Source organism: Hylobates moloch, unplaced genomic scaffold (genome assembly GCF_009828535.3).
Source record: "Hylobates moloch isolate HMO894 unplaced genomic scaffold, HMol_V3 SCAFFOLD_12, whole genome shotgun sequence".
NCBI lineage: Eukaryota > Metazoa > Chordata > Mammalia > Primates > Hylobatidae > Hylobates > Hylobates moloch.
In genome coordinates, this window is record NW_026652287.1 from 9,647,613 (window position 1) to 9,668,101 (window position 20,489).

The following is a 20,489-nucleotide window of genomic DNA, read 5'->3' on the forward strand; positions in this document are numbered from 1 at the left end:
GTTGGAAAGGAGAGAACCTGCTCAATCAAAGTTGCACCGTTGGATCATGCCTGATCAGCGGCCAGAATTCCAGCCTCAGGTCTAGACCGGGCCATTTCTCTGTGCTGTGGTATTCATCAGCCTTTGCAGAAAGTGACTGTTCTGTCCTCTCTCTCTCCCAGGGGTCCTTGGTGAATTTTGTCATGGTTATTTAAGGAACCTTGCCTAGAAGTCCCAACTTGCAGTTCCCCATTGACGGGAAGGCTTGGACTCCAAGATGATTATAAAGGAATATCGGATTCCTCTGCCAATGACTGTGGAGGAGTACCGCATCGCCCAGCTGTACATGATACAGGTGGGTCGTGGGGCAAGGGTGGGTCATGGTGTGAGGGTGGGTCGCACCAGCGCACAGACACCACTTGTGGGTTAGGTGGAGTTGTGGCCTTCACAGTGCAGTGCCTGCCCCAGAACTTCCTGGTAAGTGTGAATTGTGCTGGACCCCTGGCCTCTAGGCACAATGCCAGGCACACAGGACACACCATGGGCGCGTGGCATCAGATTGCCTTCTGGCACTGTGTCCCGCCGCCTACAGCGCGAACACTTGCCCTTGCATTCGGCACCATTATCTCCCTGGCCCAGACGTTATCCCTATGTTTCCCTATGTTTCAGTTTGCCTGGGCTGCCATCAGTAAATACCACAAACTGGGGGTGTAGAGGAACACACTTCCTCACAGTTCTAGGGGCCGGAAGTCCCAGATCAAGGCCTGGCAAGTGCGGTTTCTGGTGAGGGCCCTCTTCCTGGCTTGCACATGGACGCCTTCTCCCTGTTTCCTAACATGGCAGGGAGTGAGCAGGCTCCGGTGTCTTCTCTTCTTTTTCTTTTTCTCTTCTGTTTTTTATTTGTGTAAATGTATAGGATACAACTGTGATTTTGTTGCATGCACAGATTGGAAAATGGTGCTTGTAGGGTATTTATCACTCAAATACACTGTACTCATTAAGTAATCCCTCATCTTCCACCCTTCCTTTTCTTCTGAGGACACCAGTCACATTGTGAGGGCCCCACCCATATGATCTCATCTAGCCCTGATTACCACCCAAGGCCCCATCTCCAAATACCATCACATTGGGGGTCAGGCCTTTTGGGGGGACACAGACATTCAGTCCATAACACCCCATTCTACAGACAGGAGGCATATGAGGCCCAGAGATGTTAAATGCCTTGCCAAGGAGCGCAGGGCCTGTATCCTAGCTCCCAGCTCCATGCTTTCCTCACCACCCTGACTGCTTGCAAAAAAGCAGTGTCAGACATGTGGCTTACTTACAGACGCACGCAGGAGTTTGAGGATGACAGGCTCCTTTGACAAGCCAGAGACTCTTGCTTAGGAGACACCTCCAGTCTCCCTACCCAGTGCCTGACCAACCTGGAACATAAGACCTGGCTGCCTCTGGCTGACCCCAGATGGGACCACTGCTCCCACTTGCCGCAGTCCTGGCTGCAGTCCTTTCTATGTAGAGGTTCCATCCCAGCTCTCCTGCTGTCCTCCTGTCCACCCTCAGTGCCTGGCATGGCCTATCCTGGCAGCTTCCCTCCAGGCTGAGGGTCTTTGGGCTTCCCACACTGATTATGAACCTGCTGTCAGCCTGGCTCTGGCTCCTCTGGGCATATCAGTGCCTCCAGTCCCTGTGACCCAGTGGGGCTTGCCCTCCTCCAGCTTCTTGCTGTACAGCCCCTTAATTACAGCATCAGACTGAGTCGTTGGTGTTGGGGAGAGGCTTTGGCAGGGCCTCCGCCTCCCATCCCTGGCTTCGCCTATTGGGCTCCCACCTTCCACTCAGGTCAGGGGAGGTAGCTGTGAGCTCCCAGCAGAGCCTGCAGCCCCAGCTGCCTTCTGGGAGGAGCTTGAGGAAGCTGCAAGGGTTTGTCCAGGCTCCCCTATGTGGGAGCCTTGGCTGGGAAAATAACGGAAGGTGAACCCAGCCTCTCCGGGGGGGCTGTTTGCTCTGAGCTGCTTCAGAAGGACCACTCAATTCCCTCTTGAACCACTTACCCGATAATTATTTCTAGAGAGTGGAGAGAGAGGAAGAGGCTTAAATCAGCCCCCCATCTCTGAGCACTCTGGAAATAGCTCAGCCTGTTCAAGGACCAGGCTGATCTGCCAATGCTGCTGTTGTCTTGCTGCTTCTCAATTCCCACCCAAGCCAGGGTGAACCCAGACCACAGGAGCCCCTCAGCTCCACCTGGCCTCCCAGTGGCTGTCAAGATCCGGAGGACTGACCTCCAGCCCCTAGGAGATCCCAAAGCTGTTCTGGAACATAGAATCACCTCTGGGCTCCTCAAAACACCTGTCACTCCAGGTTTTTGTTTGTTTGTTTGTTTGTTTGTTTGTTTGTTTGTTTGTTTTTGAGATGGAGTCTCGCTCTGTCACCAGGCTGGAGTGCAGTGTCGTGATCTCAGCTCACTGCAACCTCCGCCTCCTGGGTTCAAGCGATTCTCATGCCTCAGCCTCCCAAGTAGCTGGGATTACAGGCACGCGCCACCACACCCAGCTAATTTTCGTATTTTTAGTAGAGACAGGGTTTCACCATGTTGACCAGGACAGTCTTGGTCTCCTGACCTTGTGATCCACTCACCTTGGCCTCCAAAGTGCTGGGATTACAGGCATGAGCCACAATGCCCGGCCACTTCAGGGTTTTTTTGAACACCTATCCTTATGCCTCCAATGAATGTAATTGTTAAGCATCATATAGTTCCCTGTTAGACGCTCAGACCTTCCTGCACCTGTGCAGCCAGGCCTCGTCCCTCTAGCCGACACATGCAGTGTCTTTTGAGAAGCTCCATTGATTAGGATTGTGGCAGGATGGAAACATCTCCTGCCTTGCAGATCATGAGCATCAGCACTCTCAGGGCCCTTCATGAGAGCCTGTTGGACAGATGGGCATCCTTCCCAGCTAGGCAGAGACACTGTGGCCTCTAAGGGCTGGCTGGAGTCATTGCTGCTGCTCTGAGCTTCCAGAGCCTTTCCCTGTGCACCTTCTGCGTGAGCAAGCATGTGTGCACACGTCTGCTTTCCTGTTAAAAAAGAAAGGTGAAAGAAACCAGGTATTGCCGGGAAAGGTGCTTCTGTGACAGGCACTAGCATGCTTGGAGGGGAGATTGGGGGCAAGGTTGTTGGTGTTCCTGCTCAGGCTGGCTGGCTGGGCAGCTTTCCTCTGGGCAGGCCTTGAGGCTGGGGGTGTCGGATAGCCAGCTTGGTGATGAGCAGGGAGTCTGCTGCACATCACAGGTGCTAGTGCCTTGCACCTGTGTGCTCTGTGTTCTTAGTATGTGCTGTCTCCGGCCTGAGGACTAATTGCTGTGTTTGAGGTGCTGCTGCCCTCATGTCGTTAACAGGAAGCCATAGGTTCCTTCTAGAGCTACTGACTGGGAAGTTTCCCATGCACTTAAGGCCCCTGCTGGCCAGCCCCGCCCCAGCTGGGTCTTAGGCGGATGCATCGCTGGGTTCTGGCCTCCACAGCCCCCAGTCCAAGCTTCAACAAAATGAGCTCCAAGATATTGCCAGGCCCATAGGTCGTGTGCCCTCTGAGGGGCAAAACGCTGGCCTGCCTACTGTCTGCATGGACGGGGCTCAGGTTGTCAGTTCTCTATAGTGCTTGGAAGAAATTCTTCTGGGACTAGGGACTTTGGGCTTACTTGATTGGGTGTTGTCTTGTTTTGCTTTTATTGAGGTGAAATTCACAAAACATTAACCATTTTTAAGTGAACAATTCAGTGGCATTTAGTATACTCACAATGTTGTGCAATCATGAACTTTAGTTCCAAAACACTTTCATCACCCGAGAAAGAAACCCCATATCCATTAAACAGTCACTCCTCACTCCCCCTCCCCACCCCCTGGCAATCACTAATGTACTGTCTCCCTGGGTTTGCCTGTTCTGGATGTTTCATATGCATGGGATCACTCACGGTGTTGCTGTTTGTGTCTGGCTTCTCTCACTCAGCGTCATGTTGTTGGGATTCATCCATGTCATAGCATGTGTCAGTGCCTCATTACGTTTTATGGCTGAATCATATTCTATTGTATGAACAGACCACATTTTGCTTATCCATTCATCCATTGATGGACATTTGGGTTGACATTAGCATACAAGTATCTGTTTTCTTTTTTCTTTTTTTTGAGACGGAGTCTCGCTCTGTCACCCAGGCTGGAGTGCAGTGGCGCCATCTCAGCTCACTGCAAGCTCTGCCTCCTGGGTTCACGCCATTCTCCTGCCTCAGCCTCCCGAGTAGCTGGGACTACAGGCGCCCACCACCACGCCTGGCTAATTTTTTGTATTTTTAGTAGAGACAGGGTTTCCCATGTTAGCCAGGATGGTCTTGATCTCCTGACCTCGTGATCTGCCCACCTTGGCCTCCCAAAGTGCTGGGATTACAGGTGTGAGCCACCGCGCCTGGCCTGCAAGTATCTGTTTTCAATTCTTCTGATCTACACCTAGGAAGGGAATTTCTGGGTCACCTGGTGACGCTATGCTTGATGTCTGGAGGAACCACCAGACTGTTTTCCACAGTGGCTGCACCATTTTACATTCCTACTGGGAATGTATGAAGTTTACAGTTCTCCACATCCTCACCAGCACTTACTGTCCTCTTTTTTAATAAATGCTACCCTAGTGAGTATGTTTTGAAGCAGAAGAGTCCCCAGGTTATCTCAAGGGTCCTTCTGCCCATCTTTCAGACCAGCCTGCCTGCTGCGTCCTTCTCGGAGGCTTTTCTGATCTCCATGGGCAGCATGAGTGATTTCTTTCCCTGAATTCTCGCAGTTTCCTGTCAGTCCCACTCCTGGGCACCTAGTGTCTTCCACCTGTTTGTGGGTGTCTGTCTGCTTCCTGCTGGACAGTGAGTGTCTCAGGGCAGGGTTTAGGTCTGTGGGTCTGTTTTCCCAGTTTCTGGCTCATATCCTCTTTAGTGCACATGGGCTGCTCCTCCCTCCCTCACCCATGGCTCTAGTGCACGCGCGCGCACGCACACACACACACACACACACACACGTGTGTCCACACACAACATATATACATGCAAGCACAGCCACCTGTGCATACAGGTATGTACACAAATACATGCAGACACATGCACACACCTACACAGACACGTGCGTGCACACACAGCATGCACACATATGTGCACATGTGTACATGCACCTACACACACACACACACACACACACACACCACAAGACCCAAGGGAGTAGTGCTCCTCTTGGTTGCTTTTTCTGTTTTTTGAGATGAAATCTCACTCTGTTTCCCAGGCTGAAGTGCAGTGATGTAATCTCAGCTCACTGCAACCTTTGCCTCTCGGGTTCAAGCGATTCTTCTGCCTCAGTCTCCCGAGTAGCTGGGATTACAGGCGCCCGCCTCCATGCCTGGCTAATTTTTGTATTTTTAGTAGAGATGGGGTTTCACCATGTTGGCCAGGCTGGTCTCAAACTCCTGACCTCAGGTGATCCGCCCACCTCGGCCTCTCAAAGTGCTGGTATTACAGGCGTGAGCCATCGCATCCAGCCTTTCTCTTGGTTGCTCTTGATGCCAGCATAGCCCCTTTCTCTGAAATTGCATCCCCTTGTGGGGAAACCCCAGGCTCTGCCCAGGCGCGCAAGAGCCATCTCCCAACCTTTCCGCATGGCCCGCACTGGCAGAAAGGCTGAGGAGGGCTGAGTCTCTGTGAGGTGAAGGCATCTCAGCCAGTTGTAAGTGGAGGGGTCATGACTTATGGGTTTATACCCAGGGACCCAGGGTGGAAGCCTGCAAGCCTTGGCTAGGGAATGATCTGCCGCCAAGCCACCGTGGGGCTGAGAGACATGGTCTGTTGGAAATAGTGTCGACTTTTGGGGCCAGAATAACCCTAGTTTAAGTTCCAGCTCTGCCCTTGGTGAGCTGGCAGTTGGGCCTGTCCACACCACAGTTTCTTTGTTTGTTTGTTTTGAGATGTAGTCTTGCTCTGTCACCCAAGCTGGAGTGCGGTGGCCGCCTCCTGGGTTCAAGCGATTCTCCTGCCTCAGCCTCTTGAGTAGCTGGGATTACAGGCATGTGCCACCACCCCCGGCTAATTTTTGTATTTTTAGTAGAGATGGGCTTTCGCCATGTTGGCCAGGCTGATCTTGAACTCCTGACCTCAGGTGATCCGCCCACTGTCTCCCAAAGTGCTGGGATTACAGGCATGAGCCACCACGCACAGCCAGTTTCTTTATCTGTAACCTAAGCTAGGCTCTCACAGGGCATAGTTCCCCATTTTACATATGGGGAAATTGAGGCCCACAGAGCCAGGGTTGGAGCTCAGATCTCTGGGCTCCTAGGTGGCCTCTTTGGGACCCCTAGTAGGCCAAGGGAGGCTGCTGCCAATCTCAGAGGTGAGGGCACCCTGGCAGGCGGAGAGGACCAGGAGGTGCCGGTATCTAGATTGGGGAGGAGGCAGCATTGGGAGGGATCTCCTCTCTCAACCCCAGCCTGTGCTGTGGCTCCCAGGCCTGAGGGCAGAGCAGGTGGGCAGGAGGGGAGAGGTTCAGGCCACCCCGACTTGGAGACCCGAGGCACTACCTGTGCCCTTCCTGTCACCAAGACCCCTACTGTCAGCCCGATTTCCATCTCGAGAGCTCTTGCCCCTCCCGCAGAGCTGGTGTGAATGCCCCTCCTCCAGGCAGCTTCCTCTGACCCTCTGGGTCCTGAGGGCACTCATTCTTCCCAGCTCCACCTGCCTGTCTGTCCCCGCTCTGACCTTTTTCTAACCCGAGGTTCCTGGGGTTCTTGTCACTGTGGGGTGATGGACTCAAAAAGTGTGAACATACATCAGAATCACCAGCTGCTCCTTTACATGTGTACAGCTTATTGTATGTCAGTCATACCTCAGTAACACTGCTAAAAAGTAAGTTAAAGTCACCTGACTTTCCTGTGCCCTTCCTGTGCCGAGAGCTGAGTTGCAGAGGGGGATAAAAGTGCTTCCCGTTCTCTGGGAAGATAGATTTCACATACATTTCGGCACAGGCTCAAGGACACAGTCTGCACTGGCCTCCCGAGATGGATAGGCCTTCAAGAAGGCTGCTGCGTTTTTGTGGAAAGAGTAATAAGAAGACCTTAGTTCATCATTTCCCACTTGTACCGCTTGCCAGCCAGTGGCAGCTAGGAATAGGCCTTCCTCTCTGCGAGCTGCCCCACTGGAAGGTTGTGAAAAAGATGGGCTGGGCTTGCGCGTCAAAGTGCCTGGCACCCTGCTGGAGCAGCACTCAATATACACCATGTTAAAGGTGAGAAAACAAAATCGTCTGCCTGGCTGGGAGAGGGCCGTCCATCCGAGGTGTTCAGCGAATGTGTGCTGCTGAGGGAGCGGCCGGAGGTGGCCTGGCCAGGACCCTGGGAGCGGCTGCTTTCAGGGGTTTCTTGGTCTTGATCTTTCTTTGCATCCTCCCCCAACTCCTTCGTCAGCCCCTGGGGAGCCAGGCCTGTCTCTGCTGTCCAACTGCCGCCGTCTCTGAAAACAGTACCGCAGCACTGTTTAGGGGAATGGTAGGCAGGGACGAGGGGGTGGCTGCTCATGTGGCAGAGATCAGAGTGATTCGAGAAGAGCTTTCTCCTAAGTGGCATGACTGAGTAGCTGTGCCAGGAGAGGTCTGCCCCCCTTGGGCACCATCACTGGTGGGGAGCCAGAGGTCAGCTTGGGGAGGACTGGCTGCCCTTGGTGATGCCAGCTTTGACGTTCCTGGTGACAGTTGGAACTAGAATCCATTCTTCATTCGACCAATCTTCACCTAGCATCTATTTCACGAAACACCAAAGTGCTATACAGGGGGTCCCATCTGGGTCCCACTGGCTCTGCTACTGACTGCAGCCGTCACACCCCTCCACAGCCCACTGAATCAGTGTCCAGCAAGTGATCAGAACCTGCTTTAATCCTCACGATAACCTGCACAGTTGGTGGTACTCATCCCCACTCATCCCCATCCCCAGATGATAGCTCGAGGCTCAGAGATATCAAGGAACTTTCCCAAGGGTGCATAGCTGGCCTAATGATACCAGTCTGCCCAGAGATGTGGTGGGCTGCCTTTTTCACATTGCTTTTAGTGGAGCACTTTGAGGTCTCCTAGTCCACCCCTTCTCTGAAGTTCCAGCTGTTGGAGGTTACATGCTCTCCACCCTGTCTGATTCTGAAGCCAGTGCTCTCCCTTTCACAGCTCTGCCTTCCAGTGCTCAGATACTCAGAACTACAGATAGCACAGGGTCACCTGTGGGTGGCAAGGCCAGGGGTGCTGGAGTCAGCATGAAGAGTCACCATACACTGGGGAAAGTGCTGGTGACTGAAGACGTATGTGGCCAAGGGCTGGGTGGGAGGTGGTGAGGACTCCACCTGCCCCACCAAGAGATGAGGGACAGGTGGGGGGCCATCAGGTAGTGCGCTTGTTTCTCCAGCAGGCAGGCTGAAGCTCATTCACAGGAGGCCATTGTGGGCACTCACCCCACTGGTGACCAGTGTCCCCCCAGAATCTGCATCCACCTGCAATCTCAGAATGTGACCTTATTTTGAAATAGGGCCTCTGAAGATGTAATTTGTTAAGGATCTTGAAATGAGATCATTCTGGATTTAGAGAGGTCCCTGAATGAATGAGTAGTGTCCCTATAAGAAAAGGAAAGGACTGAGACACAGGAAAGATGAAGCAGAGATTGGAGAGATACAGCATGGGCCAAAGAACACCGGGAGCCAGCAGCAGCTGGAAGAGACAGGAGGCATCCTCCCTAGAGCCCGGCACAGGATGCTGCTGGGTGAGCCTGCTGTCCTGGGAAAGGCGTGAAGTCTGCCTGAGTGGGCAGGGGCTTCTGTGCAGGCACCCAGCAAGGTCAAGGTGGAAGGGACCCTCCTGGCCCCTGTCCTGGTTCCACCCTCAGCTGCTGGCAGGTGGGTCACCAGGCCTCTGCCCAAAGAGACTCCTACAGGCAGCTCTGGACCCCCTGTCTTACACACCTTCTCACTGAGCCTGCCAGCATCCCAGATACCTTATTTCCTGGTGCTGCCATAACAAAGAACCACAAACTGCATAGCTTGAAACAACAGACATTTATTCTTTCACAGTTCTGGAGGCCAGAAACCAGAGAGGCAGGTGTCCGCAGGGCTGCACTTCCTCCAAAGATTCTATGAGTAGACCCTTCCTTGTCTCTTCCAGCTTCTGGTGGCTCCAAGCATACCTTAGTTTGTGGCCATGTCACTCCAATTACATCAGCAAAGATCCTATTTCCAAATAAGGTCACATTCCAAGGGCCTGGTGGGGACATTCCACTCATTACACGAGGGCATGGGCAGATAGGTAGTCCTGTCTCCACTTAGAGTTTGGAAATTGACACCAGAGAGAAGTGACTTGTACAGGAGGAGAGGGAGTTGGTCACAGAGTTGGGACTAGAATTCATTTATTTGTTCAATAAGAATTTACGGAGCACCTGTCTTATGCTGAGGTCTTTCCTTGAGGCACCTTGGTGCTATGGGCTGAGCAGGCTCTGGAATGACACAGGTCTGAACTCAAGGCCTGGCTCTGCCATTTAGTAACTGTGTGACCTTGGACAAGTTTGCACCTCTCATAGCCTCGATCGTCTCATCTGTGACTTGGGGGTAATAATGCTAATACACCTTTCCTAAGGGGATGTTGCAGTAACTAAAGGAGAACGTACATGCAAAGCACTTAGCATAGCCACAAATAAATGATGCCACTGGAAGAGGTGGGGGCTTAGAGCATCCAGGAAGAGCTTGCTATTTTCACTACAAATCTGGTCCACATAGGCCGGATGCGGTGGCTCACACCTGTAATCCCAGCACTTTGGGAGGCCGAGGCAGGCGGATCACCTGAGGTTGGGAGTTCGAGACCAGCCTGACCAAGATGGTGAAACCCCATCTCTACTAAAAATAAAAAATTAGCCAGGTATGGTGGCTCATGCCTGTAATCTCAGCTACTCAGGAGGCTGAAGCAGGGAATCGCTTGAACCTGGGAGGCAGAGGTTGCGGTGAGCCAAGATCACACCATTGCACTCCAGCCTGGGCAAGAAGAGCGAAACTTTGTCTCAAAAAAAAAAAAAAAAAAATCTGGTCCACATTCCAGGAGCTCTTTTAAAGAGGGAGAGATGGCACATGCCTGCCCTGACCTCACCTATGGCCTCACCCAGAGTCTTATCTGGTTTTTGTTTTGGAAGGGGACTCAGTCGCTCTGGGCCATGGAGATATAGCACATTTTTTGTGCCTTAGAGAGGCCTGTGGCTGTGTATGCATGTGCATCTGTGTGCCTAGGTGTATGCACGCACATATACACACCTGCTGTTCAGGAAGCTGACCGAGGATGCCCTTGGCTAGCCCATCATGTCACCATGGAAACAGATGCTCGGCTTAAAGTTGCCACTGCCTCAAACATGAGGTTTCCTGCATAAGCAGAAAACTGAGCTTTTGGACACTGGGAGGGACATTCGTGGCAGAGAGATGCTTAGAGGTGACCCATCTTTCTCTCACAGTGCCAGTGAGGCCCGTTCCTGCTTGCCACGTTTGATTTTTTTGATCTTAGTAAGTACAAAAGGCAGGATTGGTTTCTGTTTGTTTTGTTTTATAACAGCTTTATTGAGATATAAGTCACACACCACATGACTCATCCATTTAAAGTGCACAGTTCGGTGGTTTTTAGCCTATTCAGAGTTGTACAACCGTCACCAGAATCAATTTGAGAACATTTCTATTCCCCCAAAAAAGAAATCACTATTTTCACCCCAGCCCCAGGCAACCAATAATGTGCTTTCTGTCTCTATAGGTTCCACTATTCTGGGCATTTTATATAAATGGAATCATACAATATATGTCCTTTTGTGTCTGGCTTCTTTCACTCAGCATAATATTTCCAGGGTTCATCCCTGTTGTATCATGTGCCAGTGCTCCGTTACTTTTTATGGCCAAATAATATTCCATTCCATGGTAGACCACAGTTTGTTTCCCACTCATCTGTTGGTGGACATTTGGGTTATTTCCACTTTTTGGCTACAGTGAATAATGCTGCCATAAATATTCATGTATAAGTTTTTATGTGGACATATGTTTTCCTTTTCTTGGATATTTACCTAGAGTGAAATTGCTGGGTCATATGGTAACTCTATGTTTAACTTTTTGAGGAACCGCCAAACTGTTTGCCACAGCAGCTGCACCATTTTACGTTCCCACCATCAGTGTACGAGGGTTCCATTGCTCCACACCCTGAACAACACTTGCTGCTGTGTGTCTTTTTAACCGCCCCAGTGAGTGTGAAGTGGTATCTCATTATGGTTTTGATTTGCATTTCCCTAATGACAAATGATGTTGAGCATCTTTTCATTTGCTCGTTGACCATTTGTATAATCTTTTTGTAGAAATGTCTGTTCAAGTTCTTTGCCTTAATTATTCTTACTATTTTTTTAGAGATGGGGTCTTGCTATGTCGCTCAAGCTGACCTTGAACTCCTGGGCTCTGCCTATCCTGCCAACTTCACCTCTGGAGTAGCCAGGTCTACAGGTGTACAACACCATGCCCAGCTCCTTTGCCAGTTTTTGAATGGGGTTGTTGTTTCTTTGTTGTTGCATTGGAGGAGTTCTGTATATATTTTGGATACAAGTTACTAAAAGATATATTGTTTATAAAAATTCTCTCCCATTTTGTACATTGTTTTTTCACTTTCTTTTTAGTGTCCTTTGAGGTATAAAAGTTGTTAATTTTGATGAGGTCCAGTTTATCTGTCTTTTCTTTTGTTGCTTGTGCTTTTGGTGTCATGGCTCCAAAACCATTGCCTAATTCAAGGTCATAGGACTTATGCCTATGTTTTCTCCTAAGAGTTTTATAGTTTGAGCCCTTACATTGAGGACAACATATTTTTAATGAGCTGTTGGCAGCGGCCAGTGAGAAGGTGGCATCCTCTGGGGAGTCTGTGGACTTGTGCATTGCCCAGGAGTCCCACCAGAATCCCTCCTGCTTCCCCAGCTACCTCTGGCCCTCCAGCTGTGTGGCCCAAACATGTTGCTTCCAGTCCCTGGCCCTCAGTTTCCCCATGTATACCACAAGTAGGCCATCTTGAGGATGTCTTTGTAAGTGTCCTCCTGGTTCCATTCTTTGCCTTCTCTAGAGATGGCTCTGGTCACGTGCACCTTTTGCTCCACCCAGAAGAGCCCTGAATCCATGGGCCTTGGCTCCTGCATGCACACACACGCCACATGTGTGTGCACGCATGCACGCCTGTGCACTGACATCCTGAATGGCAGCTTCAGTGAGCCCAGCACAGGGAGCACAGCCCTCAGTCCCCTGAGCCATACACCAAGTCCAGGAGACACATTTCTACCGTGAGGTCAGGCTCTTTGGCAGCAAGGGCCACTCCTAGCTGTCCCCTCCCTCCAGTGAGCTGGCCCCAGCCCCGCGTGTGCTTCAAACTGCCTACCTCATTCAGCTGTGCAGTAAATTCCATGTCAGGGCTAATGGGCAGGAGAAGCTGCTGGCCCAGCCAGGAGACAGAGTCATGCCCCTGTGGCAGGGAGCTGGGAGAACAAGCAGAGCAGAGCCCGCCTTGCTTGGTCCCGGCGGGGCTCTGGGGAGGGAAGCTTGGGTGGAGGGCCCTGGGGGAAGAGGCAGGGCACATCAGATCCCTGAGTGTAGATGTGGCATCTGGCCAGTACCCGTCCTTCAGGAACAGACCTCCCCTTCCCCTCAATTCCTGCCAGACCAGCCACCCACCATGCCTGGCCCCTATTAGGTAGGGGTTGGGGGGTCTGATGCACATGCAGATTTCTGCAGTTTAATGCAATCTGTGGCTTCTTCTCTGTCTCTGCACTACCACAGTCACTCATGGCCTGGGAGACTTGGCTCTAGTACTCTGTGCCTCAGTTTCCTCACTTGTGGAGTGGGGAGCATGATCCCACAACATCTCAGGGCTCTGAAGTGCAGAGGAGAACAGGAGGGTGCAAAGGCAAGCTATAAACTGAGACAGGGTCAGGAGATCTCCTGCTTGGGGCTCTCATTCATGCTGTTTGCCTCCCTTGGTAGCCTCTTTTTCCAGGAAGCCCTCTCTCCCTGCCTGCATTGGCTCCTGATAATGACAGTTGAGCAGTTGTGGCTGCTGTCTGAGTCTCAGCCCTAGTGTGCACCAGGAGTGCTGGTGTCTGATGCTCTGCGGGTCTTCCGAGCGGTCTTGGTGCCTATAGCTATGAAAAGGGCCTTCCTCCGCAGCCGCATCCTGCTCAGAGGCACAGCTGAGACCCAGCTGCACTCCTCTGCCCTGTCCTTGTAGCCCAAGTGCTGACATCAGTGGCTGATCCAGGACCAGAAAAAGGCCGAGCAGAGAGCCATGCTGCCTGGCCCCTCCTCACAGCCCTTCCCCGCACCTCTCGGCTATATCGGGAGCCTCTGAGCACCGGAAATGAAGGGTTTTCGAGGCCTGGCTCTTCACTCCATCCTTCAGGGCAACTTTGAAGCCATGGAAACATCCGGCTTTGGAGCTAGAGCGATTCCCCTGCCACTCTCCTTGCTGGGATAAAGCCAGGGCGTGGCATCCTGGGATGATGTTCCCTGTTGCTGAGCATGCACACTTCCTGAGCTCATCCTGTGTATGTCAGCTACACATGCTCGCATCTAATTTTCTCAACAACCTAGCCAGTACTATTGCTTCTCCTCCTCTTACAGATGGGGAGATGATGACATATAGAGGTTAACTTATCAGAGACCACACAGAAAGAAAGAAAAAGAGGAGGGTTTGCACCCAGACATTTGAACCGCAGAAACTATGCTCTAAGCCCGCATGTTCTGCCACCTCCCTGAGAGGGAGCCCCTCTTGGACCCTGATAGCTGAAGGTAAACTCCATGCCCCACATCCTCAGGGAAGGGCAGCTTGCTATTCAAGGGGAATGGTCATGGTCTTCACCTGACACCGCAATGGGGCTTGATTTAGAAACTGTGACACCCAGGCTGAGCACAGAGGCTTACTCCTGTAATCCCAGCATTTTGAGAGACCAAGGCACTCTACAAAAAAATAAAAAATTAGCCAGGTGTGGTGGGGTGCACGCCTATAGTCCCAGCTACTCTAGAGTCTGAGGCAGAAGGATTGCTTGAGCCTGGGGGGTCAAGGCTGCAGTGAGCCATGATCATGCCGTTGTACTTCACCCTGGGGGACAGAGTGAGACCCTATCTCATAAATAAATAAATAAACTGAAATTCTCAGCAGGTGGCTCCTCAGTAAATAGGGCTGGGGCCCCTGTGGCCCAGATGGTAAAGATGTGGCTCCCTTTTGCCTGGACCTTGTGGCCTCTACCCAGTTTCAGCACAGGACAGGTTTGGGCACAGGGTGAGGAGCAGATCTCAGCCCATGGGCAGGGTGGGTGGCTGCGCAGGGGCATGGGGCCTCTATCCCACCATGGTAGGCAGGAAAAGGCTGAGTCACTGGCCTTTAGAGTGTACCTGGGCTCACTAATCACTTTCTTTTTTTTTTTTTGAGATGGAATTTCGCTCTTGTCGCCTAGGCTGGAGTGCAATGGCGCGATCTCGGCTCACTGCAACGTCTGCCTCCTGAATTCAAGTGATTCTCCTGCCTCAGCCTTCCCGGTATCTGGGATTAGTGGCACCCACCACCACGCCTGGCTATTTTTTTTTTTTATTATTGTTTTTAGTAGAGACAGGGTTTTGCCATGTTGGCCAGGCTAGTCTTGAACTCCTGACCTCAGGTGATCTGCCTGCCTCAGCCTCCCAAAGTGCTGGGATTACAGGCGTGAAGCACTGTGCCTGGCCCACTGACCACTTTCAACTGCAGCCTGGCCTCTCCCTTCTCTCCTTTGCCTTCAGCTACCAAGATTTCATGTTCATAAAGCCGCTAAGTACCTGGCCTACCTGCTGAGCACAGAGGCATCTCCTGCTGCTCCCGGAGCTGGGGGCCTCACCTCCTATCTAAACCCAGGAAAGAACATCCCTGTGGGCAGCTGCCCATGCCAGGGGATCTCCCATTCTCCATACACGTACCAGGACGTTCTTCCTGGGACCCAGATTAGATTGTGCTCCTCTCCTGCTTAAACCCTTTCCTTCCCTTAGCATCAAAACTGTGCTCCTTTTATGGCCGGGCACGGTGGCTCACTCCTGTAATCCCAGCACTTTGGGAGGCGGAGGCGGGAAGATCACTTGAGGTCAGGAGTGTGAGACCAGCCTGGCCAACATGGTGAAACCCCATCTCTACTAAAAATACAAAAATTAGCTGGGTGTGGTGGCCTGTGACTGTAATCCCAGCTATTCGGGAGGCTGAGGTGGGAGAATCACTTGAACCTGGGAGGCGGAGGTTGCAGTGAGCCGAGATCATGCCATAGCACTCCAGCCTGGGTGACAGAGCCAGACTCTGTCTCATCTGTCTCAAAACAAACAAACAAACAAAAAACTTTTGTGTTCTGGCTTCTGCCTAGCTCCCAGGCCCTTCCCTGCCACTTCCTGCCTCGCAGCCTACATCCAGGCAACTGAGTCTACACGCTTCCAGGGCTCCCTCCAGACACACACCTTTAGCTCTGTCACCTGCCTCCCTACCCAGCATATCTGTCCTGTCCACCCCTGCCTGGTGAGTGCCTCCCCACCTCCCAGCTCCCCTGCAGGTCACTTTCTCTGACCCCCCTGAGGCTGAGTGAAGGCCTTCCCTCATGTCTTCTAATCCCTCATCACATGATAGTTGTTCTCTTTGGGGTATGTCTTCCACATACTCCAAGTCTGGAGCAGGGGTGATTCTTCCCAAAGCAGACCAGCCTGGACAATGACATCTCTTTCTTCTACCTTCTGTGAACTCCTCTGGGTGAGGGCTGCCCAGGCCCTCCACTGGGTGGGGGATTTTGCTATCTGGGGTTATTTCAGCTTTAACTATTTGGCTGATGGGGCTTGCGGCTTTCCTGGAGGGAGAGAGGAGCGCTTGCTCATTCTCAGAGACCCTGCTGCCTGGCAAGAGTCAGCTCATAGTGGTGTGCCGGAGCTGTGTCAGGGAGATGGCTATGAGTGGCAGGGCCCTCATCGGCCTGGTGTTCTAAAGGTGGGGTGCTCTGAGCAGCCTGCAGACTTTTCTTTCCCAGTTTCATTCCTAATTCTTTTTCACTTTTTATTCAAGTGTTGTATATATACAGAAAAGTTTATGATTCATAAGTGTCTACCCTGATGGTCTTGCAAAAAGTGAATATGCCTGTGTAACCAGCACCAGGCCAAGCAACAGAACATTCTTCAGCAAACCCCTCAGGCCCCCTTGACCCATGGGATTTTGAAATAACTTGACAGCTACTTGAGCTATAATTCATACACCATATAATTCACCCACTTAAAGTGTACAGTTCAAAGGTTCTTGGTATATTCACAGAGTTGTGCAACCATCACGACTACCTAATTCCAGAGCACTTTCATCACCTCAAAATAAACCTGTACCAGCCAGGCACGGTGGCTCATTCCTGTAATCCCAGCAATTTGGGAGGCCGAGGCAGGTGGATCACTTGGGGTCAAAAGTTTGAGATCAGTCTGGCCAGCATGGCAAAACCCTTTCTCTACTAATAATATAAAAATTAGCCAAGCCAAGCTTGGTGGCACACGCCTGTAATCCCAGCTACTTGGGCAGCTGAGGCAGGAGAATCACTTGAGCCTGGGAGGCAGAGGTTGCAGTGAGCTGAGATCTCACTACTGCACTCCAGCCTGGGAGACAGAGTGAGACTCTGTCTCAAAAAAAAAAAAAAAAAAGGGAAAAAAAGAAAAGAAAAAGAAACCTGTACCAGCCTGTAATGCCAAAGCTTTGGGAGGTTGAGACAGGAGAATTACTTGAGGCCAAGAGTTTGAGACAAGCCTGGGCAACATAGTGAGACTCCATTCTCTACAAAAGAAATTTTTTAATTAGCCAAGCATGTCTGGGCATGGTGGCTCACGCCTGTAATCCCAGAACTTTGGGAGGCCAAGGCAGGCGGATCACTTGGGGTCAGGAGTTTGAGACCAGCCTGGCCAACATGGCAAAACCCTGTCTTTACTAATAATACAAAAATTAGTCAGGCATGGTGGTGCACACCTGTAATCCCAGCTGCTTGGGAGGCTAAGGCAGGAGAATCGGTTGAGCCTGGGAGGCGAAGGTTGCAGTGAGTCTAGATGGCGCCACTGCACTCCAACCTGTGTGACAGAATGAGACTCTGTCTCAAAAAAAAAAAAAAAAAAAAAAAAAAAAAAAAAAAAAAAGAAGAAAAAGAAAAGAAATTAAAAATTATTAAATTATTAAAAAAATTAACCAGGTGTGGAATGGTCCTTTAGTCTCAGCTACTCAGGTGGTTGAGGTGGGAGGATCACTAGAGCCCAAGAGTTAGAGGTTACAACAAGCTGTGATCATGCCAGTGCCCTGCAGCCTGAGTGACAGAGCAAGAGGAAAGAGAGACAGGGAGAGAGAGAGAGAGAGAGAGAGAAGAGAGGGAGGGAGGGAGGAAGGAAGGAAGGAAGGAAGGAAGGAAGGAAAAGGAAAAGCGAGAGAAAGGGAAGAAAGAAAAGAAAATGAAGGAAAGGAAAGAAGGAGGGAGGGAGGAAGGGATGGGTGGAGGGAGGGAGGGCCCTGCACCCATTAGCATCACTCTTCATTTCCCCCATGTTCCCCAGCAGCAGGCCACCACTAATTCACTTTCTGTCTCTATATATTTTCCTTTTCTGTACTTTCCATATAAATGGAATCACAGGATATGTGGTCCTTTGTGTCTGGCTTGTTTCACTTAATAGAATCTTTTCAAGGTTCATCCATGTTGTGGTATGTAGCATTACTTCATTCCTCTTTGTGACTGAATAATATTCTATTATTGTATGGATAGACCACATTTTATTCATTCATCTGTTGATGGACGCTTGAGTTGTTTACAGCTTTTGACTATTGTGAATAATACTGCAATGAACATTGGTGTACAGGTTTTTCTGTGAATACATGGCAACAGCTGGTAGGGCTGGAGTCATCTGAACGCTTGGTGTACAAGTATCTGTTCAAGTCCCTGTTTTCAGTTATTTTGGGTGCATACCCAGAAGTGGAATTGCTGGTCATATGGTAATGCTATGTTTAACTTTTTGAGAAAGTGCTAAACTTTTTTTTTTTTTTTTTTTTTGAGACAGAGTCTCACTGTCACCCAGGCTAGAGTGCAGTGGCACAATCTCGGCTCACTGCGACCTCTGCCTCCTGGGTTCAAGCAATTCTCCTGCCTCAGCCTCCCAAATAGCTGGGATTACAGGCATGCGCCACCACACACGACTAATTTTTGTATTTTTTTAGTAGAGACGGTGTTTCACCATGTTGGCCAGACTGGTGTCGAAATTCTGACTTCAAGTGATCCACCCACCTCAGCCTCCCAAAGTGCTGGGATTACAGGAATGAGCCACCATGCCTGCCCTGCTAAACTATTATCTTTTCTTTTTTTTCTTTTTTTTTTTTGAGACAGAGTCTCACTCTGTCGCCCAGGCTGGAGTGCAGTGGTGCAATCTCGGCTCACTGCAACCTCCACCTCCCAGGTTCAAGTGATTCTGCTGCCTCAGCCTCCTGAGTAGCTGGGACTACAGGCACACACCACCATGCCCAGCTAATTTTTGTATTTTTTTAGTAGAGACGGGGTTTCACCATGCTGGCCAGGCTGGTCTCGAACTCCTGACTTCGTGATCCAGCCACCTCAGCCTCCCAAAGTGCTAGGCTTAGAGGCGTGAGCCACTGCACCTGGCCTACTAAACTATTTGCAACAGTTTTACATTCTCACCATTTTATATTCCCACCAATAGGGTTCCAGTTTCTCCACATGCCAACCAGCATTGATTATTTTCTCCAGGTTTTTTTTTTTTTTTAATACTAGCCACCTTAATGGGTGTGAGGTGCTATCTCATTGTGTTTTTTGTTTGTTTGTTTTTTTGTTTGTTTTTGAGACGGAGTCTTAGGCCGAGGCGAGTGGATCATGAGGTCAAGAGATCAAGACCATCCTGGCCAACATGGTAAAACCCCATCTCTACTAAAAATACAAAAAATTAGCTGGATGTGGTGGCGGGCACCTATAGTCTCAGCTATTCGGGAGGCTGAGGCAGGAGAACCACTTGAACCCAGGAGGCGGAGATTGTAGTGAGCCAAGATCATGCCACTGCACTCCAGCCTGGTGACAGAGCGAGACTCCATATCAAAAAAAAAAGAGAGAGACAGAATCTTGCTCTGTCACCCAGGCTGGACTGCAGTGGCGTGATCTCGGCTCACTGCAACCTCTGCCTCCTGGGTTCAAGCAATTCTACCTCAGCCTCCCAAGTAGCTGGGACTACAGGTGTGCGCCACCACGCCCAGCTACTTTTTGTATTTTCAGTAGAGACAGAGTTTTACCATGTTGGCCAGGCTGGTCTCTAACTCCTGGCCTCAAGTGATCTGCCTGCCTCGGCCTCCCAAATTGCTGGGATTACAGGCGTAAGCCACCACGCTCGGCCCTCATTGTGGTTTTGATTTGCATTTTCCTAATGAATAGTGATGTTGAACATCTTTTCATGTGCTTATTGGCCATTCGTATGCCTTCTTTGGAGAAATGGCTATTCAAGTCCTTTCCTCATGTTTGAATTGTGTTGTTTATTTTGTTGTTGAGTTGTAGGAGTTCTTTATATGTTCTGGATACAAGTCCCTTATCAGATACGTGGTATGCAGATGTCTTCTCCCATTTGGCGGGTTGTCTTTTTCTCTCTTCATAGTGCTCTTTGATACACTAAGGTTTTTAATTTCGATTAAGTCCAGTTCATCTATTTTTTCTTTTGTTGCTTGTGCTTTTGGTGTCATATTTAAGAAAGCATTGCCAAATCCAAGGTCATAAAGATGACCTTGTTTGCCCCAGTTTTCTTCTGTTTTATCATTTTGTGATTTTATTTCTTTTTTTAAACTACCATTTCTCAAGCATCTTAAAGTTTTATAGTTTTAGTTCTTATCTGTAAATCTTTGATTCATTTCGAGTTTTTGTATCTGCTGTGAGGTAGGGTCGAGCTTCATTCTTTTACATGTTGTTATTCAATTGTCCCAGCACCATTTTTTAAAGACTATTATTTCCACATTGGATGGTCTTGGCACCCTTCTCAAAAATTAATTGATCATAGATATATGGTTTATTTCTAGACTCTCAATTATATTCTGTCTGTCTATCTGTCTGTTGATCTATTTGTCTAGCCTATGCCAGTGCTACACTTTTTTGATTACTGTAGTTTTGTAGTAAGGTTTGATATAGGGAAGTGTGAGTCCTCCAACTTGGTTTTGTTTTGTTTTCAAGATTGTTTTGGCTCTTCGGGGTCTCCTGTAATTCCATATGAATTTTAGGATCAGCTATTCCATTTCTACAAATAAGGCTGCTGGGATTTTGATAAAGATCGCATTATATCTGTAGGTTGTTTGGGGCAGTGTCACCATCTTAACAATATTAAATCTTCCAATCCATCAACATGGGATGTCTTTCCATTTATTTAGGACTTTAATTTCTTT

At 50.0% G+C, this 20,489-nt stretch overlaps 1 protein-coding gene across 17 annotated transcripts in view; it reads left to right on the forward strand.

Annotated features, from left to right (window-relative positions):
• PITPNM2 (phosphatidylinositol transfer protein membrane associated 2) overlaps window positions 1-20,489 on the forward strand; it is a 226,990-nt gene that overhangs the window by 174,939 nt on the left and 31,562 nt on the right. For all 17 annotated transcript variants that reach the window (XR_009209078.1, XR_009209079.1, XR_009209076.1 and 14 more), the window contains one exon: window positions 162-334. Coding sequence is in view for 13 of the 17 variants with exons in the window: in XM_058425664.1 (XP_058281647.1) it covers window positions 257-334 (78 nt within the window). In the remaining 4 variants the exon portion in view is untranslated. The remainder of the gene's footprint in view (window positions 1-161; window positions 335-20,489) is intronic.